Source organism: Pituophis catenifer, unplaced genomic scaffold, assembly GCF_029215685.1.
Source record: "Pituophis catenifer annectens isolate HBS135680 unplaced genomic scaffold, rPitCat1.0.hap2 SCAF_2, whole genome shotgun sequence".
Lineage (NCBI taxonomy): Eukaryota > Metazoa > Chordata > Lepidosauria > Squamata > Colubridae > Pituophis > Pituophis catenifer.
This window is the reverse complement of record NW_027256882.1, coordinates 28,228,268-28,244,311: the sequence shown is the minus strand read 5'-3', so window position 1 is coordinate 28,244,311 and position 16,044 is coordinate 28,228,268. Positions and strand designations below refer to the sequence as shown.

General features: G+C 40.6%; 1 protein-coding gene across 1 annotated transcript; it reads right to left on the bottom strand.

The window, feature by feature from the left end:
• Positions 1-11,416: 11,416 nt before the first annotated feature.
• On the bottom strand, positions 11,417-13,574 carry LOC139311969 (zinc finger protein 84-like). The gene has a single exon (XM_070936491.1). The coding sequence runs from the start codon at positions 12,951-12,953 to the stop codon at positions 11,529-11,531; it is 1,425 nt and encodes a 474-aa protein (XP_070792592.1). The 5' UTR covers positions 12,954-13,574; the 3' UTR covers positions 11,417-11,528.
• Between the last annotated feature and the right edge of the window lie 2,470 nt (positions 13,575-16,044).

The window sequence follows — 16,044 nt, the reverse complement described above, 5'->3', positions numbered from 1 at the left end:
TGCTGTGCCACGAAGGCTTATTAATTAATATAATTGCAGATATATGCATTTAGAAAAAATACAGGTACAAACACCTACAAATGATATATGTGGAAGCTCCATGAGTTTTCAGCCTGAGAAAATGTCCCAAACTGGTTAATGTCAAACCTTCTGAGCTAAATTTAGAGATGTGGGGCTTGAACTGAGGAAATGATGCCAAAAGCCTCTGCAAGATTTGAAGCACCAGTTTTGCTCATGAAAGTCCTCAGCTGCAAATAAGAGAAGAAAATGCTGTCTACAACCCCTTCTGGTGACATCCCAATTCGAGCAATCCTGACTTACTGAGTGCAATTGGGACTGGCTTCTGTGTCACTAAGCAGCCGGTCATGAAGCATGATGTCACATGACAGTGCCAACTTGCATCTGTTCCACAAACTGCGACTTGCAATTTCCTGCTGGCATCCCTACTAATTTTACTTCAGAATCTAGCTGAGAAGGTCACAAACGGGGATCCTGAGTTTGGGATGCTGCAGCCATCATAAATGTACAACGGTTGGCAGAACCCAAGTTGGTTTCTCTCCTTTTCCTGCACCTTCATAACCACAGGAACGTTTTTTCGGAAAAACAGGCCAAAAAAAAAGCCTCAAAAACGGGACACAAAAGCCTCAAAAATGGCCCCCAAAAGCCTCAAAAATTGACCAATAAAGCCTCAAAACAGCCCCCCCGAAGCAGGCCAAAAATAGCCTCAACAATACCCCCCAAAAACCTCAAAAATGGGTCAAAAAGCCTCAAAAACAGCCCCCTAAAAGCCTGAAAAACGGGGGAGGGGGAGCCTCAAAAATGGGGAAAAAAGCCCCAGAAACAAGTCAAAAAGCCTCAAAGACGAGCTGAAAAAAGCACCCAAAAATGGGCCGAAAATAGCCCCAGAAACAGGCCGAAAAAAGACTGGAAAAGGCCCCAAAAAAGGTCGGCCAAAACCTTTTTTTTGTTTTTTTCTTCTTCTAAATTTAGATGTGCCTTCTAGTCAGGTGAGTCTTATAGTCTGAAAAATACGGTCAGTAGAGTTGAACCTGGTTAATACCCGGATGCGGCACCAATAGGAAATAACATGCTTTTGGCAAGACCTGGAAGTTAAAAAACATAAACCCTAGAAAAAGACTAGTGGCAGAATCCATGCAATTTGGTTGCCAAGAGAATAGCAAGCCCGTAAGAGAATAGGTTATGAGTTGGCGGACTTCCAGTTGGCGCCGCGGGGAAACAGACGGGGAAATGGCGAGCTCCGCTGAGCCCTGCCAAATCCCCTCTGCTAAGCTGCCGCCGATAGGTCTGCGGACCTCTCCTGTCTTGTAGGGGCAGGGGGACAAGAAGGAACGCCTTGGGCGGCCGAGAGGAACGGGCAGGTTCCTCAGGGCTGGAGGCTTCTCCTTCATGTCGGTGGCAGCGGAACGGCAGCCATGGCGGCTGCCCTGAAACCGCGGCAATCGGGAACAAGGATTGTGCTGGAGGAAGAAGATGAAGAAAGAGCAAAGATCAAGAAGCCGGGTGAGTGACACCAACCCAGGCAATATAACGTACCTATCTGGAATTATTGGAAAATAAGACCCCAAATTTAAAAGCGGCTGCTGGACTGCGGGGCTTAAAGATTGATAGGAAAAAAAAATGGGTAAAAGACCCAAATTGAATTTTGTTGCAGTAAACTTAAATTGGATGATTTGGCATTAATAAAGTTCTGAAATTTGACTGTGCCTTTAACTGGAGTGGATAGGAGAAATGGATATTCCTGAGAATTAATGCCTCTAAAAGAAAATGAAGCTAATGAAGCTAATGAAGATAGACAGATGGATGGCTACAAAATAGCCATGGAGTCTGCAGTGACTAAGCAGGGAAGTGGATTGAAGAGATTTCCCTTTCTGGGTGGAAAAAAAACATGTTAATTGGCTTTTTACCTTGGATTACTTGAAATTAATATTGGATATAAGGATTTTGGAGATTCCTACTCTGTCCCAGATGATCTTAAGAAAGAAGAAAGAAGAAAGAAAGAACATTTTGGATTTTAACAATGGAGACTGACAAAACTGTAAACAAAAGCTAGGTGTGGCGTAGTTAACAAAGACATGAAGCTGATGCACTACGCTTGGAACAGACATTTTAAAAGTTTTAAAGGGACATACAGAAATTCTTTACTTTGAACTGATGAACCTTGAAATAGAGCACTTTGGACAGAGAGGAAAAGGAAGAAAAGGAAGAATTAAAGTGGATAAATTTAAATGTGACTAACTGAAATGTAAAGTTTAAAAGCCTATGTATATATGATGAAGTTTAAAAGCCTAGGTATATATAATATATGGATAAAAAAAACAGGAAGGGTTGTGAAATAATAAAAATAGAAAATAAGAGGTGGCTATTAAAATAGTGGATGATATCAAGGGGATAAAAATAATAAAGAAGAATATATTTTGAGGCAGGAAAATTTTAAGAAAATGTACTGTTTGATGTAATATGTTTTAATTTTAATTTGCAAACAAATGTTAAACTGATGAATAAGGATTGATTGAATAAAATACAAGATACACAGATGCTAGTGATTAGTCTTGAATTAAGGTAATACATGTTGGAAATGATGACTATTATGAAATATACTGAGATTTAAATTGAAAGAGTAGGATGGAAAAATGATATAAAACAGATAATTATATTACAGTTAAAATGTGTGGGATGGATACCAACTAGATAAGAGTTTGAGACTTGGTGGAAATATGTTGGAAATTAATTAGAAGTGCTGGAAATCAGCTAAACAAATAGGAGGAGTGCTGGAGGGAATTATGCTGGATACCAGCGAAACAATGGAGGGAGATTAGAGGAGATTATGCTGGAAATCAGCCAAACAATGGAGGGAGTTAAGGAGGAGATTATGCTGGAAATCAGCCCATAAAATGCTGGAAACAGCCAAACAAATAGGAGGAAAGTTGGAGGAGACTATGCTGGAAATCAGCCAAACAATGGAGGGAGTTAAGGAGGAGACTATGCTGGAAATCAGCCCACAAAATGCTGGAAACAGCCAAACAAATAGGAGGAGAGTTGGAGGAGAGTTGGAGGAGATTGAGGAACTATTCTGAAATTAACTAAATAGTTGGTGTTTTGGAGGGGATCAAGCTGAGAATTAATCAAATGGAATAAGCTGGCAGATAGTTAAATATTAGAGGGAGATATAGTGGAAAATATATTAGAAATTGGAGTAAATAAAATATGTCTTTGTGAGAAATCTGTGTAATATGTAAACTGGGACAAAAAAAAACTAAGGTAAACAGATTTGAGGATAAGGGTCAAAGGATTAAAATTAGACAAAATGTTGTTTTATAAAATATAATAAAAACGGAGTGGTATTGAATTGAAATTAAGAATAAATGGTGATAAAATTGTAAGGTAAACACTTAACAAGTGGTTAGAATATTGTAAAAATTATTTTGATATGACTTGTATAAGATATAAAGTAAAGAAGAATAAAGATATGTTTAGAATTGTTATGCAGATGTAAAAATGAGTGAAAGTGAATTTGAAATTAATTTTGGATAGATATAATGGATTTATATAGATGAAAATGTGAAATTTGAGTTAAAATTGGTTTTTTTTAAGTTTTGAATTTCTTTTTTATCTTCTGTTCTTCTCTTTTTTGTTTTTTGTTTTGTTTTTTGTAATGGAAATTGTGAATTGAGCTTGTGAAAGGAATGTAAGCGTGGTAACCATCTATGACCGGATCAAGATTTTTGCTGTTGAAAGTTATGTTTTATGTTTAAATTTGGAAAAAATAAATAAAAAATATTTACAAAAAAAGAGAGAATAGGTTATGAGTTGGAAGGGACCTTGGAGGTCTTCTAGTTCAATCTCCTTCTCAGGCAGGATACCCTATAACATTCCAGACAAATGGCTGGCCAACAGGGTGGATTTGATTTAAATCAAGTTGTTTTAAATCACTAGTAAAAAGGCTTGATTTAAATCAACTCGATTTAAATCATAATTTTTAAAGAGCAACTGTCATCTCTGCTACTCCTTTGTCCCACTGTTGACTCACCGATAGTCCCAGTGTTGCAGAATATACAGCCTCATGCTACATAACTAAGCTCCATTTCATGCTGAATAAACTATTTATGTATTTTAAATAGAAAACTATCTTACGATAGATTTTTACCGCAAAAGTTTTTTATTAAAATAAATTTGATAAAAATCAAAAAAATCCAATTTAAATCAAAAAAATCCGATTTAAATTAAAAAAATCTGTTTGTTTTGATTTTTTTAAAAAAATCATTGATTTTTATCCACCTTGCTGGCCAATCTTGTCTTAAAGCACAGGTGTCAAACTTGCCATGTCATGTTGCCGTCACGTGACATTCTACCCATTTGTGGAGCTGGGGTGGGTGTGGCCTGCATGTCACGCATCCAGCCCATGGGCCACAGGTTTGACACCCATCTTAAAAGGTTCCTCATGAATCTAAATGACAACTTGTCATCCAAAAGATAGAAAAGGGAATTAAGGATCTCCTATAGTGATCTAAATTTTTACTAGCAGAGAGGAAATTATAGGGGGGGGGGTTTGAAGTTGCAGGTAAATTGGGGGAAGAGTGACCATGTCATACTGGAATTCAATATAATGCAGACACAAGCAATAGAGCAAAATCAAACTAATGTCTTAGACTTTAAAGCAGCTGATTTTAACAAACCAAGAGACAGCTTGGGAAGGATTCCATGGATGAAAATCTTATACAAGAGCCTTGGTGGCGCAGCAGACTAAAGTCCTGTTAAGTGGCACCAGCTGCCTGCAATTACTGAAAATTCAAATCTCACCAGGCTCAAGGTTGACTCAGCCTTCCATCCTTTCGAGGTAAGTAAAATGAGGACCTGGATTGTGGGGGCAATAAGTTGACTCTGTATAAAAAAAACACCGCTTGGGGGGGCCCGAAAGCCCTACGAAGCAGGTATATACAAAAGTATGAAGGCTATTGCTTAACGCATTGTAAGCCGCCCTGAGTCTCCGGAGAAGGGCGGCATATGAATCGAACCAATCAATCAATCAATCAATGGGAAAACAACTCAAGAAGCCTGAGAAACTCTGTCTGCCTAAAGAGAGGGATAGAATTGAGATCACATGAAGTATTAGTACCAATTTATAATGCTTTGATTAAGATCACACTTGGATTACTGCAACCACTTTTCATCACCACAATATAAAAAAGGCGTCCAGACTCTATAAAGAGCGCAGAGAAGAGCAGAAGGGATAATTAGTGGGTTGCAGTAATTGGGAATGAATCGTCTAGTGAAAGGAAGGACTAGGGGTGACATGATAGCAGTGTTCCAATACTTGGAGGGTCAACTTCTTTTCCAAAGCACCAGAAGGACAAGACAAGAAGCAATGCATGGAAACTAATCAAAGAGAGAAAAACACCTGGAATTAAGGAAAAATCCCATCAGTGAGAACAATTAGCCAGTGGAACGGAATGGCTGCAATTTTCTGCTGCCTGGAAGACTGAAAAAGTCTCTTTTGAGTGAAGGTTGATTCTTCGGGAATGGCTTCCCTCCAGAGGTTGTGGGGGCTCCATTGCTGGTGGCTTTTAAACCGACGGGACAGCCATTTGTCTGAGATGTCATTAAGACCTCCAAGGTTTCTTCCAGCTCTCTTCCAAACCTCCAGTGACGGAGCTCCCTCTGGAGGGAAACCAGCCCCAAAGACTCAACCTGCATTCGAAGGAGACCTTTTCAAGCTTCCCACCAGCAGAAATTGCAGCCCCCAGTTTCCCAGCCTGCAGCACCAGTGGGCTTCCATTTGGGGAGGGAAGGAACCTGCAGCAGCAGCAGCTGAGAGGCTTCAGCCCAGTTGCTTCTCCGCTTCCAGCCCAAGTTGCTCCCGGACTCTCCTCCCACCTGCTGCCCTCCACTCACCTGCCAGCTGCTGCTTCCACCATGGAAACAGCAGAAAAGCCGCTCTGCACACCAACTTCCTCCCATCAGTCATCCGGAAGAGGAAGTTCCTCTGCGCCTCTCCTCTCCTCCCATCCTTTCTAGCAATGCAGTACTTGATGATTTTAACTCCTTAAACACAACCACAGGCGCCGCCTGCTGTACCGTCCGCTTTCTAGCCACAGGTGTTGCCTGTTTGAGTGCCATCTCCAGACAGGCAGAAAAACACGCTTGTCCCCTCTCTTATCTAAGGCGGTTGCAAGATGTTTTCACTGATTAAATGCTACCGTCGTTTATGCTGAGCCCTGAAAGTTCATGACATTTTATTTATTTATTTATTTTATTTGTCAAGCATATATAAGAAAACATATAAAAGCATAAACGTAATTGGAATACATGAAAAGAATAAGAGTAAAAAGGGACATGAGGACAGGGACGATGGTGCGCTTAGGCCTTACAGACCCCTTAGGAATGGGGTGAGGTCAACAGTAGACAGTCTAAGGTTAAAGTTTTGGGGGTTTGGGGAAGAAACCAGAGAGTCTGCTAGGATAATTAGAACTGCAGAAAAAACAATTGCTACCAACCTGCCTTCCATTGAGGACCTGCATACTGCATGAGTCAAAAAGAGGGCTGTGAAAATATTTACAGACCCCTTAACTGTTTCAACTCCTACCCTCAAAATGAGGCTATAGAGCACTGCACAGCAGAACAACTAGAAAACAAGAACAGTTTTTTACTGAATGCCATCACTCTGCCATGTATTTAATTCCTTCAACACTGTCAAACTATTTACTAAGTCTGCACTCTTTTTTTTTATTATTGAAAAGTTTTACAAAAAAAAAAGATTTTTCCCCCAATATTCCCCCCACCCTTTTTCCCTTCCCCCACCCCCCACCCCTTCCCCGCATCCCACCCTCCTTTCCCCCCCCCAAATCTATTCACGAGTCTTATGCAATGCTGTTTTAGAAATGAAACATCTACTGTACAATTGTGTTTGTCACATTTCCCTACCAAGGGGGGAACCACAAAAGTATCAATCCCTTGGTTCTGCTCACACCTCCCAGCCATCAAAGACTAACAAGGAGGAACCTCCAAATGAAGGAGATCACAACAGGAGTTGCGAATGAACCTGGAGATCCTGTACTCAAAAACACAATCCCTTTTCTCAACTCAATATTCCTACAGCTCCTCTCCATGAAGGTCACATGCAAGGCAGAGTAGCCTTTGCATCTGAAATTTTACACTGCTTTTGTCACTGCCCCAAATTCCCCCAATACATTTGCTATTCATGTGGTTTCTCCCACTTGCGTGCCTCATTCACCACCTGAGCAGACATGCTTGGTGCAATGAATTGTTAGGAAAAGATAAGCTATTTCTCTTTCCTCTTGTTTTCTGCTTCCATGAGGACCCACAACCTCTAACTACAGCCTGAGCTCTCTTATCCCGAAGAGATGCTGCCTGGGAAATTCTGGGGTGGAAAATCTCGAGGATACCCAGGGAGAGAAAGGCTGGTTCTCTGCATGTGGCATTTCTATCATTGATTATGATAAAAATGCAGAGAACACTCCTAAAATGATTTTCGCAGAATTGCACAATTTCTGCAGAAATAAATACCCAGCAACATCTGCTGCTGATGGCCAGCCAGACAGCCATTATCAAACTAACATGTTCCAATTTTTTCTTTCCTCCTTCCCATCTAATACTATGACATACTTGATGACAAAAACAATCAAGCAAATTCTTTCTGGTCAAATTGAAGAGTTAATTTCTCAGCTGGACTTAAAATTCAAGCCTTTACACTTATCGCTTTAGGTCAGAGGTTCCCAAACTTTTTCAGTCCACCGCCCCCTTGGTACTACAAACTCGCCCTCAGTGCCCCCCACCCAGGGGTGGGTTCTACTTACCTTTACTACCGGTTTGCAGTGGGGCCTCGAATGCTCACTTCGCACACGCATGCACGCACTCTTTTGCACATGCACAGAAGCGTTTTGGTGATGTTGGGGTTGGTGGGCGGGGCCTCCTGCCAGTTTTACTGCCCACCACTGCCCCCACCCCCACCCCCTATAAATAACATTGTTCGGAATAGCGGTTTGCATGACCCACTAAGGAAGATAGTAACAATAAAATACACAGAATACTGCCATATTTGGCCTCCTGAAGCCTTGCCCCGCACGTCCCATTTTTGTGAAAAACTGGCCCGTTTTTTTTGCAAAAACAGGGTGGGCAGAGCCTTTGGGAGGTCTGCAGGCTGTTCCAATACAAATTTATCCCTGTAACAAAAATAGTTAACACTATTAGTTAACGCTAGAGAAATCCCCTGAATCAACCAATCTGGAGCAGTGATTCTCAGCTGGGGGTTCCTTTTGAATTTGCTGACCACCAGCGAGTGGGAGAAAGCAATTTCACAGAGGAGGGGATGGAGAGGGCTGTGGGATGAATTCACACCCATTCCCAGACCCCCTTGGGATCAACCTGCAGCCCCCCCCCTGCCACCTCAGGCGGTGGAGCGTGTGTGGGGGGGGGGATGCTTTTCAAGAAGTCACAAGGAGGGCTGAGAGCTGGTTTCTGTCCCACAAGTAAGGTTTGGTCCAGAACCAACCCCAACATGAAGGTCTTTTATTTGCTCCTTGTACTCCTTGTCTTTGCATTTTTAACAGGTAATAAATTAAATTTCTGATGATGTAAAAATAGCTCATAACTCACCTTTCTAGACAGCTATTATCATGTCTAAAAGCAAGATACTCTTCTCCATCTTTTGTCTGGAGTACCATTTAATCCAGAGCCTTTGAATTCCAGAAGTCCAAGTTTAAAGAATGGACTTCTGGAATTAAAGCTCCATTTTTTAGCTAAAGCTTAATTCACACGTTAGTTTTGCTTGAGCAGTGTGATCCTCCAATGGTCTGAAAAATATATCATTGATTTTCCTTTGGCATTTAAACTAGATAACCAATGTGAAAAAGTGCATCAAGGAAGGACTGGAAAGCCAATTCATACTGAACTGTATTGGGTTTTCTGTTGTTATTTGAATAAAAGGAAAAGAAATCAAATAGTGGTACCTAGTGCGAAAAAAGAGATGAAATAATGGGTCATTCTCAACACTTGAATTCTCTACACTTAAAATATCTAGAAATTATTATGGTTAAGTGAGTTTTGCCCCATTTATGATTTTTCTTGGCATAGTTCAAATCAGAGCTTAAATCAAAGATTTGATAGTTAAAATCAAAGTTCAAATCAGAGATTTGATAGTTTAAATCAGAGATTTGATAGTTCAAATCAAAGATTTCTGAGACCAATGTTGAATATTTCAGTAGTCACCAATCCCAGTCTTAAAATGAGTTTAGAATCAGTGGGAGTCACTGATAACAATGAACTACTAGCTACTGATAATGAGTCCAGTCCTGCCTTTCTTTTCCTTCTGTCCAAGTTTTGCAAGTACTTTTTCCAGGTATACGTTTTATTCCAAAGTATACAAACCATTATTGTTAGGAAAAATGGGTCTTCCAAGCAATTTTAAAAGACACTGTCAGAATGACTCTACTCTCAGCCCCCCTTGTGGCTCCTTGAAAAGCATCCCCCCCACATATGTAAATGAAAAGAATAAGCTTAAAAATCCTAGCCTTTTAAAATTGAAAATATGGAGAATTGGGAGGATGAATATGAGACACTAAGGGAGATGTTTCAAAAAGTAATAGAGGCATTAAAGGGAAATAAAGAAGCAGAGAATTGGTTAGCTTGCAAAAAAATGAAAGAGAAAAGATGAATGAGAAGCAAGAGAAACAAGGAGATAATATTGAAAAGGAAATAATTGGGGAAAAAAGATAGATGATTACACTGGGTTCAATAGTGATAGAATAAAAATGGATATGGGAAAATACATCTCAAATATGAAGAAAAGAGAAAGAAACGGGGAAAAATTGAGAATGAAAAGTAATAGAGTTAAAATTAAAGGGAAAAGACTGAAGGGGAGATATAAGAACAGGAAAAAGAAGAAGGTAAAGAAATGGGAGAAAGGGAGAAAAACATCAAGAAAGAGAACTGTGGGGTATAGTTACGGACTGTACAGTTATAGAGACTAAATTGATTTTGAATTTAATAACTGCAGCAAGACTGTTGGTGGCACAATATTGGAAGAAGCAAGATTTACCTACAATCCAAGAGTGGACAATGAAAGTTACAAACCTAGCGGAAATGGCAAAAATCTCGGCATACTTGAAGGATCATTCAAATGAAAGATATTTAAGAGACTGGAGAAGATGGATAGATTATATTCAAAATAAATACCGGAATAAGAAATTGCAGATAGGTTATGAATGACTATATAGATATTTGGTGTGTCTTTAAGTAATCAAGTTAGGGGAGTAATTAGAGAATTGAAGGAACAAGAGATGTGGAATGTTATAAGTATTTAGATTAGGATTGATCATGATTGTTGAAGGTTATACCAGGTAATTTGTTCTGGGAAGAGGAGGGGGGAGGTTGGGGCAGGGAAGTGGGGGGAAATATGTAAACTTTTTGTAAAACTTTTCAATAAAAAGAAAGAAAGAAAGAGAACTGTGGAGAAACTAAGAGAAAATGGTTAAGAGTCAGTGAAAACGTTAATTTGTTAATAAAGAGAAGGATGCTAGTTGTAGAAATTATATGTGAAAATGCTGTTAAATGAAAAATAGAACAATGTTATCCAAGCTACAACTTAATCCTTTTTACTTTCACCGCCATAGACCATTAAAGGTATTTCAATTGTTACAGTTTATACTTATTCATATTTCTAAAAAAAAGAAAAACTTATCATTGTCTAGATTTCAAAAATACAAAGACAAATATTCCAATTATTATTCATTTCATTTTTACAATCATGATTTCCCATTTATTTCTTACTACTATTCATATTTCAATTCTAAATATGTATAACATTTTTCTCTTTCATTTTTCTTTTTCTCACTTCCCATTTTTATTTTTGCCTTTTTCTTTCTCCTTTTGTGTTTTAAAATCTTGACCTCTCCTCTTTTGCCCTGAATTTCCCATGGTTTGCACCTACCTTTTTTAGTGAGGAAAAAGAAGAAAAAGAAATCTCCCTCTGCCTCTGCCTCCTTTTTCCTTGCAGCAAACAGCAAACAGCCTGCTTTACTTTGTTTCGTTTTCAGCATAACTCGATTAGCGCAAGAGAAAAAAAAATCTGCTCCAACACTCTTTCCAACAAGCTGCAGAGCCCTGCGCAAAACAGCTGAGAGAGTCGGGAGGCCAATCTAATCAACTTGTGCTAATTAGCCTATGCTGAAGCTGAAGGGGGCTGTTTTTTCTTGCTGTTTGCTACCTCCTTGCTTGCAAGGAGGTAGCTGCTGCAAGGCACAGGCCAAAGGGTGGGGGCCACCCTCCGCCACTTAGCGCCCCCCTGCCATCCCCTTTTGCCTACAGTGCCCCCCTGCCGCCCCCCATGCCTCTTACTGCCCCCCTAAGTCATCCCACCGCCCCCCATTTTGGAACCGCTCACTTTGGGAACCACTGCTTTAGGTCATCACTCATCACTTTGGAAAATCCATGTGTATTTTCTTGTGTGCAATAAGGGTGGATGCTTCCTGAAGCACCGTCCACTCTTGGGGCACTTAAATGGTTTCTCCCATGTGTATAAGCACATGATTTAAAAGGCTAGTCTTAGTACTGAAATCTTTCCCACAGTCGGGGCACTCATATGGTTTCTCTCCTGTGTGAGTCCTCTGGTGTTTCACCAGGCTGGAATTGTGACTGAACCTTTTCTCACAATCAGGACATTCAAATGGTTTCTCCCCTGTGTGAGTCCTCTGGTGTGTCACCAGGCTGGAATTGCAACTGAAACTTTTCCCACAATCAGGACATTCAAACGGTTTCTCTCCTGTGTGAGTCCTTTGGTGTGTCACCAGGCTGGAATGGCGACTGAACTTTTTCCCACAATCAGGACATTCAAACGGTTTCTCTCCTGTGTGAGTCCTTTGGTGTGTCACCAGGCTGGAATTGTGACTGAAACTTTTCCCACAATCAGGACATTCAAATGGTTTATCTCCTGTGTGAGTCCTCTGGTGTGTCAACAGGCTGGAATTGTGATTGAACCTTTTCCCACAATCAGGACATTCAAATGGTTTCTCTCCTGTGTGAGTCCTCTGGTGTGTCACCAGGCTGGAATGGCGACTGAACTTTTTCCCACAATCAGGACATTCAAATGGATTCTCTCCTGTGTGAGTCCTCTGGTGTATCACCAGGCTGTAATTGCAACTGAAACCTTTCCCACAGATAGGGCATTCAAAGGGTTTCTCTCCTATGTGAGTCCTCTGGTGTGACACCAGGCTGAATTTATGACTGAAACATTTCCTACAATCAGGACATTCAAATGGTTTCTCACCTGTGTGAGTTCTCTGGTGTTTCACCAGATTGGAATTTTTATTGAAACTTTTCCCACAATCAGAACATCCAAAGGGTTTCTCTCCTGTATGAGTCCTCTGATGTATCACCAGCTCATAATGGTGCCTGAAACGTTTCCCACAATCTGGACATTCAAATGGTTTCTCTCCTGTATGAGTCCTCTGGTGTGTCACCAGGCTGTAATTGTAACTGAACCTTTTCCCACAATCAGGACATTGAAAGGGTTTCTCTCTTGTGTGAGTCCTCTGGTGTTTCACCAGACTGGAATTCTGACTGAAACTTTCCCCACACTCAGGACATTGAAAGGGTTTCTCTCCTGTGTGAGTCCTCTGGTGTATCACCAGACTGGAATTGTGATTGAAACTTTTCTCACAATCAGGACATTCAAACGGTTTCTCTCCTGTGTGAGTCCTCTGGTGTATCACCAGACTGGAATTGAGACTGAAGTTTTTCCCACAATCAGGACATTCAAACGGTTTCTCTCCTGTGTGAGTCCTCTGGTGTGTCACCAGGCTGGAATTGCGACTGAAACCTTTCCCACAGATAGGGCATTCAAAGGGTTTCTCTCCTATGTGAGTACTTTGTTGTCTCATGAGGTGGTAATTTCCAATGAAACTTTCACACAATTTGGACATTCTTATGTGATGGGTGTCCTGTAATGTATCACCATATTGCCATGCTCACTAAAGTATTCACATCGGGAGCACTCGTATGGCTTCTCTCCTGTGTGGGTCATTCCATGAACCACAAGGAAGCTGTTCTGACCAAACTTTTTGGCATATTCAGATAATTTGTATGGCTTTTCTCCAGTTGGGATCTTCTTGTTAAATCAGCTATGATCTGCAATCTGTGCTTTTTCTACAATAGGCAGATCTATGGAGCTTTTCCACAACTGATATTCTTGAGGTCAAAAATATGTGTGATCTATTGTTTAATAGTGTTTTGATTAAAGCCGTTTGCTTCTTCCCAGAGCAAGGCCTGTATCATTGTCTGTCCTATGTGCCCTGCCCAATAAGACCTTTTCCTTCCCCCTAACTTCCAAATATTTCCATCTTTTTCTGAATGAAAAATAATCTTCCTTGATCTTTCATGCAATGTATCCTTGAGTTTCGTATCCTCTACTTTTTCCAGCTCAAAATCTCATGTTAATTTTCTCTCTTTTGTCTATTAGCTGCTGGAGAAGGAGAATTGTGTGGTTTTCTGAAGGAGCTGGAATATATTTTGATTTCTGGCTCAATTTTATTTCCTTTTCAAGGTTGCTTGTTATTCTCAGTTGTTCAGAGTGCTCTTATTGCCATCCTCTTTGTCTATAAATTTCAAAGGAAAGTGTAACTTTAATTGTGCATAAAATGGTTACACAAGATGTAAAAAAAAGTATACATTACAACAAAAAAGCAAACATGCCACAATGCCAGAATAGTCTCTTACATTAATTATGATTCATTTGACACATGGAAGAGTACCAAGATATCTATTCAACCATGAAATTATGTTGTTGACTTGAGTCAATCATAAATTCTTGGCACTGAAAAGGGTTATCCTCAAATATATCTTTATGTACTGAGGATAGATTATATAATTGCAGATATATGCATATAGAAAGAAATACAGATACAAACACCTACAAATGAATATATGTGGAAGCTCCATGAGTTTTCAGCCTGACAAAATGTCCCAAAATAGTTAATGTCAAACCTTCTGAGCTAAATTTAGAGATGTGGCGTTTGAACTGAGGAAATGATGCCAAAAGCCTCTGCAAGATTTGAAGCACCAGTTTTGCTCATGAAAGTCCTCAGCTGCAAATAAGAGAAGAAAATGCTGTCTACAACCCCTTCTGGTGACATCCCAATTCACGCAATCCTGACTTACTGAGTGCAATTGGGACTGGCTTCTGTGTCACTAAGCAGCCGGTCATGAAGCATGATGTCACATGACAGTGCCAACTTGCATCTGTTCCACAAACTGCGACTTGCAATTTCCTGCTAGCATCCCTACTAATTTTGCTTCAGAATCTAGCTGAGAAGGTCACAAACGGGGATCCTGAGTTTGGGATGCTGCAGCCATCATAAATGTGCAACGGTTGGCAGAACCCAAGTTGGTGTCTCTCCTTTTCCTGCACCTTCATAACCACAGGAACGCTTTTTCGGAAAAACGGGCCAAAAAAAGCCTCAAAAACGGGACACAAAAGCCTCAAAAATTGACCAAAAAAGCGTCAAAACAGCCCCCCAAAAGCAGGCCGAAAAAAGCCTCAATACCCCCAAAAAACCTCACAAACGGGCCAAAAAGCGTCAAAAACAGCCCCCCAAAAACCTCAAAAACGGGGGGGGGGGGAGCCTCAAAAACAGGGAAAAAAGCCCCAGAAACAAGCCAAAAAAAGCCTCAAAGACGAGCTGAAAAAAGCACTCAAAAATGGGCTGAAAATAGCCCCAGAAAAAGACCGAAAAAAGGCTGGAAACGGCCCGAAAAAAGGTAGGCCAAAACCTTTTTTTATTGTTTTCCTCTTCTAAATTTAGGTGCGTCTTATAGTCAGGTGCGTCTTATAGTCCGAAAAATACGGTCAGTAGAAATACCGTGCTTTTGGCAAGACCTGGAAGTTAAAAAACATAAACCCCAGAAAAAGACTAGTGGCAGAATCAGTGCAATTTGGTTGCCAAGAGAATAGCAAGCCCGTAACAGAATAGGTTATGAGTTGGAAGGGACCTTGGAGGTCTTCTAGTCCAATCACCTTCTCAGGCAGGATACCCTATAACATTCCAGACAAATGGCTGGCCAATCTTGTCTTAAAGCACGAGTGTCAAACTTGCCATGTCATGTTGCCGTCATGTGACATTTTGTGACATTCTACCCATTTATGGAGCTGGGGTGGGTGTGGCCTGCATGTCACGCATCCAGCCCATGGGCCGCCAGTTTGTCACCCCTGTCTTAAAAGGTTCCTCATGAATCTAGATGACAACTTGTCATCCAAAAGATAGAAAAGGGAACTAAGGATCTCCTATAGTGATCTAAATTTTTACTAGCAGAGAGGAAATTATAAGGGGGTGGGGGGTGAAGTTGCAGATAAATAGGGGGAAGAGTGACCATGTCATACTGGAATTCAATATAATGCAGACACAAGCAATCGAGCAAAATCAAACTAATGTCTTAGACTTTAAAGCAGCTGATTTTAACAAACCAAGAGACAGCTTGGGAAGGATTCCATGGATGAAAATCTTAAACAGGAAAACAACTGGCTGCCTAAACAAGGGGATAGAATCGAGATCACATGAAGTATTAGTACCAATGCTTTGATTAAGATCACACTTGGATTACTGCAACCACTTTTCATCACCACAATATAAAAAAGGCGTCCAGACTCTATAAAGAGCGCAGAGAAGAGCAGAAGGGATAATTAGTGGGTTGCAGTAATTGGGAATGAATCGTCTAGTGAAAGGAAGGACTAGGGGTGACATGATAGCAGTGTTCCAATACTTGAAGGGTCAACTTCTTTTCCAAAGCACCAGAAGGACAAGACAAGAAGCAATGCATGGAAACTAATCAAGGAGAGAAAAACACCTGGAATTAAGGAAAAATCCCATCAGTGAGAACAATTAGCCAGTGGAACGGAATGGCTGCAATTTTCTCTTTTGAGTGAAGGTTGATTCTTCGGGAATGGTTTCCCTCCAGAGGTTGTGGGGGCTCCATTGCTGGTGGCTTTTAAACCGACGGGACAGCCATTTGTCTGAAACG